Source organism: Furipterus horrens, unplaced genomic scaffold (genome assembly GCF_987537825.1).
Source record: "Furipterus horrens unplaced genomic scaffold, mFurHor1.1.pri manual_scaffold_6, whole genome shotgun sequence".
Taxonomy (NCBI): domain Eukaryota; kingdom Metazoa; phylum Chordata; class Mammalia; order Chiroptera; family Furipteridae; genus Furipterus; species Furipterus horrens.
In genome coordinates, this window is record NW_028327176.1 from 54,701,483 (window position 1) to 54,707,482 (window position 6,000).

Genomic DNA, 6,000 nt, shown 5'->3' on the forward strand with positions numbered 1-6,000 from the left:
TGCTGCACTGCCCATTTGTCCTTAGCAGGCTGTAGGGTCCTGCTGTTATCAGGTAGAAACTGTTTTTCCCTTGTGCTCACCGAAATTCTTACCTGCCCTGTGAGGACCTCTCTGCATTCAGCTAACATGTTCCTCTCCTGCAGACCTCTTTCACAGTGAGCTGGTCACAGTATTCTGTAGGGTGGTGCTTCTCAGACACGGTGGCACATAAAGAACCATTTAATGAGCTTTTTTAAAAAAGGAAAGTTTCCTCTCAGGATGGATATTTCCAGGGGTGGAGCACAGGAGCCTGTGCTTTTGACGAGCCCCTCGGGAACTTCAGTTTTTGCAGAGCAGGTTTGTAAATGGTGGTCAAATATACTTATTTATTTTCTGTGCTTTTCTGTCAGTGAAGGTTGGTGGTCTTTTTGAGTCATACTGGATCTTTTCTTTGTCCATTCTTGTTATCTAAAATCACACCACCTCTAAGATGAACATACATTATTATGTAGAATGTGTTAATAAAACATTAAATAATTGAAAACAAATGAGATCAACTGAATGTGCATTTAGATGGTGCTTTAACTGATTACCCTCAAATTTCAGCATCTTGGTCCTTTTCCCAAACAAGATAGGGTCCTTCTGGCTGTTGTGGCTCAGTGGATTGAGCGTCGGCCTGTGAGCCAAGTGTCGCTGGTTCGATTCCCAGTCAGGGCACATGAATAGGTTGTACAACAGATCCCCAGTTGGGGGTGCAAGTGAGAGGCAACCACACAGTGATGTTTCTCTTCCTCTCTTTCTCCTTCCCACTCTCTCTAAAAATAAATAAATAAACAAATAAACAAATAAATTATTTAAAAAAAAAGACTGGGTCCTTTGTGTGCCTTAACTACCCACTGAAATCCTAGTCACCCCCTGACTCTTACACCCTGGATGATATGCTTTAACCACTGGACTGCTTTTGTTACTTTTGCCTTTAGAGCCCCTGACTCATGTTTGACCTTTTAACACCTCCATCAAGAAGAATCATTCACCTAACTATGGCTTATTCAGTCTTTGACTTGTCTCAGTTTGAAGTATCATTGGGCAGCTGTACTGTCTATTACAGAATGAATGACTCTCGTTGTGTAGAGAGCTATGAGGAGTTCAACAATTAGAAATCATGAGTCTCTTCACACACTCATGTTAAACAACACTTGTTTACAGTGCTGGAAAGGAAATTCATTACTTATTATGAACTTCATACATACCCCTCACGGCTGCAAATGGCTCTGTACTGGGGAAGGAGGTTGTGGCCAGCTATTTAGATCTATTTGACTCTACCCTCCTGCATAGGCTAGGGTTCGCTGTGCAGTCTCACTGAGGGGGCCTCTGACCTTTTTTTCTCTTCTCAGACTCATCCCACACAAACCGCCTTCCTCTCCAGTGTTGACCTGCACACTCACTGCTCCTATCAGATGATGTTGCCGGAGTCCATAGCCATTGTTTGCTCCCCTAAGTTCCAGGAGTAAGTACATAGGACACAGTTTGGGGGCCATTACAAGGAGGCATATTCTTAAGACCTTGTTCTCTATAAAATAGATTGTGGTATTAACTGGCTATTCTGAAAGGGTTCTTTTTATGCTCCATATCCTGATAAACCTGTTATGCTTGTTTAAAAAGATACCTGAGCAACAACTTAGGTGCTTGTCTAAGAAAAGGATATAAGAAATTTGAAGTGTTTGATGCGAAGCAGTAGGAATTTTAAGAGATGGATGTCAGATTAGAAATTTCAAAATGAGATTTCTCAATGTTAAACTTTTTTTTCATTCTAAATCCTGTTATTTACTGTGACTTCCCCCAGCAAAACTAGTGTGGTGGCAGTGATGAGTCCTTCTCTAACTCTGATTCATTCACCAGAGAAGAGACCTATGAGCTCGCATACTTATGAAGGTGTCTCAAAATGAGCTCTACCATGGTGTGTGTGTGTGTGTGTGTGTGTGTGTGTGTGTGTTAGGGACTAGGGAGTCACATTTGCTTGATTCTGGGCCTGTTTTTTCTTTTTTTCAGAACTGGATTCTTGTGTCTCGTGTGTGTGTGTGTGTGTGTGTTAGGGACTGGGGAGTCACATTTGCTTGATTCTGGGCCTGTTTTTTCTTTTTTTCAGAACTGGATTCTTTAAACTAACTGATCATGGACTAGAGGAGATTTCTTCCTGTCGCCAGAAAGGATTTCATCCACACAGCAAGGATCCACCACTCTTCTGTGTATGTATTTATATAGAAGAAATCGGGCTGTGCCTCAAGCAGAGAGGCCAGTCAGAGCTGATGAGGTGCATTGTACTTTCTGACCCATATAGAAGATCACTCTTATCACCTGTCTTTCCAAATCATCCTAATAAGGACATGCAGGGGAAGCGAGTGTGGCATAGGAACAGATTGGAGTCAGCTCTGCCACTTATAGACTGTGTGTCTTTGATGGGGCTACTTAACCTTGCTGGGCCTAGCTTTCTCACCTGTAAATGGGGATGATAATAATAATAATACCTACTTTATAGGGTTTTCAAGAGGATTAAATGAAATAATATACAGAAAGTACATAGTGCCATAAGCTGGCTTCTTGTAGGTTTTTTTCTTCATCAGCATCAGATGCTAAGCCTGTACTTCAGTAAGAGATTTGAAATCAAAGGAAAAAAGCCACTTAAGACAAGTAAAGTATATTTGATTCTGGAATTTTATTTAGATAATAAGGATTTTTATGACCTTCTTAGGAAGTGTTTTCCCCTAAGTTGTATTCTGTGAATAAGAGAGTTTCAGTTGCTGGTAAGATCAGCAGGTTTCAGTATGCCCCTCAGATCTAATGTGACAGTGTTGCTCCGCTCTGTGCTGCCCGTGGCGTATGATTTCTTTTGGAAAGTGACCAACATGGGAGAGACACAGCATCTTGTCACATGAAAGGAACTGGGGGTATGTAGAAGATAAACTCCAGAGAGAATCTGAGAACTGACTTTAATGTTGGAAGAATTGTTGTATAAAAAGATGTGGGGTATATTTCTATGTAGAACTAAAACTAAGAACTCATGGAATGATAGTTTTCAGCTGAGAATGAGAAACAACTTTCTAACAGATCTGTTCAAAAATAGGTTAGTCTGTGGAATGGTGCACCTGAAACCTGTATAATTTTGTTAACCGGTGTCACCCCAATAAATTCAATGAACAGGAAAAATATATTCAGCTAAAATAACCCTTACAGAAAAACATTAGATTAGAGAAAATGGGTTAGTCTTCCCTGGGTGCCATGATGTTGAAACAGAGGCTGCACAATCCCCCACAAATGCCCAAGTTTTCAGTTATAAAGACCCCTTTGCATGCCAAAAGAGAGCATTCCCCATGAGTGGGTAGGTGTGCTTTATTATCTGGTTGACACAGTGACCCAACAAACTGCAATAAGTTCAGCAATTCTTTTATATAAATGTGTACCTTTTGAATGACTAGAGTATAGATATGTTTGAAAAATAAATGAGGATATACAGGCCCACATTGGTTCAGGGTAGAGGTAGGGGATGGCGGAAGTAATGATTCCCAGACCCCTTAGCAAAACTGCCTGTTAAGTGGCAGTCTGGCTTCCAGACTGGGAACCACTAACCAGAATGAGCATTTTAAGTAATAAATTTTAAAACATGACTTCAGAATTTTCCAGGACTTCCCCTTTTCTTTTTCCCTGTTACAGAGCTGCAGCCACGTGACTGTTGTGGACAGAGCCGTTACCGTCACAGACCTTCGATGAGAGTTTAACTCAAATCCCTGTCAAGAACTATAAAACCACATCAGTGTACTGTATCCCCTTAATTTAAACTTTCCAGAAAGTTTGGAAGCTTTATTAGACTAGAAAGTGAGTATCACCTGGGGGAGAACTGATTTTCTATTTCTGGCTTGAAAAGAAATAATTGAATGTATTTTTAGTCAAGTCTGGAAAAGAGCAGAGTCATGCTAAAGCAACCTTTCAGTCTGCCTGTAACTAAAAAATTAAGTTGATAGAATGGTATAAAGCCCTGACCAGTTGGTGCAGTAGGTTGGAGTGTTGTCCTATACACCAAAAGGTTATGGGTTTGATCCCCAGTCGGGGCACAAACCTAGGTTGAGAGTTCCATCCCCAGATGGGGTGGGTACAGGAGGCAACCAATGAATCTCTCTCTCTCTCTTTCTTGCTCTTGCTCTCTCTCTCTCTCTCTCTCTCTCTCTCTCTCTCTCTCTCTCTCACCCTCTCACCCTTTCCCCGCCTTGCTCTCTCTCCCCTCCTCCTCCTCCTTCCCCCCAACTCCACCTCTCTTTCTACCTCCCTCCCTCTCCCTCTCTCTTCCTCTCTCAAAGATCAATAAAAAACATCCTCAAATGATGATAAAAAATGGAAAAAAATGGTATAGTGAACACTCATATGTTCTTTGTTCTAGATTCACCAATTGCTAACATTTTTTTTTCTTTCAGCTCTCCTAATTTCTCTGCCAACTTGTTTATTGTTTACCTCTGGACTAATTAAGGGCACCTATGCAGAAATTTGGAAGCCATTCAGAAAAATCTCTGGGTTTTCCTGTGGTTTATGGCAATATTAATGAAGTTTATTACAAGGGCCAGGGACAGCTCACTATGTCTGACCGGATGGTGAGGCTTGAAAACCCTGAAGAATGATTTTTTTCAGGAATTATTGTTATTTAACAAATATTTCGGGATTTTTTTTCTCTACAATAAAATAACAGTTAACTTATTTGTGTATGTGTGCTCTCGAGAGCTCTGTTTGATCAAGCATTGTCTAAACAGACTAAAAGGTCTGGTTGTTTGGGAATATGGAATTTGAGATGCACTGCCATGAAGGTGTGTCCCAGTTCACTTTGAATTGTCCAGTGTTTGTTGTCTACCTGTTGCCATCATCCAGGGCTGTGAAGTCATCTGTTCATTTTGGTGCTGTCTCAAGTGGGTCATCCCATTCACTTCCTCCTTAATGCCCTAAAAGCTTGCAGATGAAGATAATAGAGCCTTTATGTGGAGTGCCAAGTTATGCTCCAAATAAATGATTCCATTCCCATGCCACCCCACCCTACCAATTTTTTGTGTTGACTGTTCTTTACTGACTCAGGCAACATTTAGGAAGGTGTTTAAAGCTGCAGTTGATCCTGTGTGTTTTTCCTGTGAGCCGAGCCTTGTGTTCTAAGGTGGCCTAGAAATAACGTTACTGTTTGTGACCCCTCAGGTGGTGGCACAATAGTAAATAGCTTGGATAGGAAGGCAGAGATTTCTTTTTATATCAAAATTCTGTGGAAAAAAAATTATGAAGTTTTGCTTCATTTTAAAATTTTGTGTCCTAAATATGTTCAGTCTTTATCACTTAGGTTAGTGGTCCTTGAACTCTTCCCCTAAAAGCCAAGTCTATATTCTTGTTCTTTTCTTGGTTTCTAACCTCCAAGGTACTGGAAGTTCTTTCTAATGTCATATAGTGTAGGAAGGAATGTGGGGCCAAGTGGGGAAGAGTGCCTCACCTGTCACTGTCCCCGTTTCCCTTCTGCGACCCCAGGGCAGCCTGGACTCTTCCACCTGACCCTAACAGTCCTGCCATTGCCTGGTCCTGTGCTTTCCATGAAGTTCATCCCTTCTGTTCATTCTCAGTGCTGCCTTTTACCTGAACTATTACAACAGGCTTTTGCCAGTTCCCTTTGTCTTCAGTGTTTCTTGACTATCTGTTCTGCCCAGTACATTCAGGAGAAGCTTTCCATGTTATAGCCATTCTCACCTTCCCTCTCTCACTCAAAAACCTGCAATAGCTTTCCATTGCCTAAAACCTAAATTTAGCCTTTATTCAGAAGTTTCTACATATGGGCACAAAGTTCTTGCCCCTGGCTACACATTCAAATATCTGTGGAGTTTTTAAATACTTGTGCTCCGCCCACACCACTGAAATCCAGGGGCTCCAGAAATTGATTGTTTTGTTGTCTTTCTCTAAGGTTGTTAGGATTCTCAGCAGCCAGGGTCAGGGTTGAAAACCAGTGCACCA

At 41.4% G+C, this 6,000-nt stretch overlaps 1 protein-coding gene across 1 annotated transcript in view; it reads left to right on the forward strand.

The window, feature by feature from the left end:
• Positions 1-4,719, forward strand: part of STAMBP (STAM binding protein) — a 28,761-nt gene extending 24,042 nt beyond the window's left edge. The window contains exons 8-10 of the mRNA XM_090281520.1: positions 1,374-1,486; positions 2,126-2,225; positions 3,688-4,719. Coding sequence (XP_090137646.1) covers positions 1,374-1,486; positions 2,126-2,225; positions 3,688-3,744 — 270 coding nt within the window. The 3' untranslated portion in view covers positions 3,745-4,719. The remainder of the gene's footprint in view (positions 1-1,373; positions 1,487-2,125; positions 2,226-3,687) is intronic.
• The last annotated feature ends 1,281 nt before the right edge of the window (positions 4,720-6,000 follow it).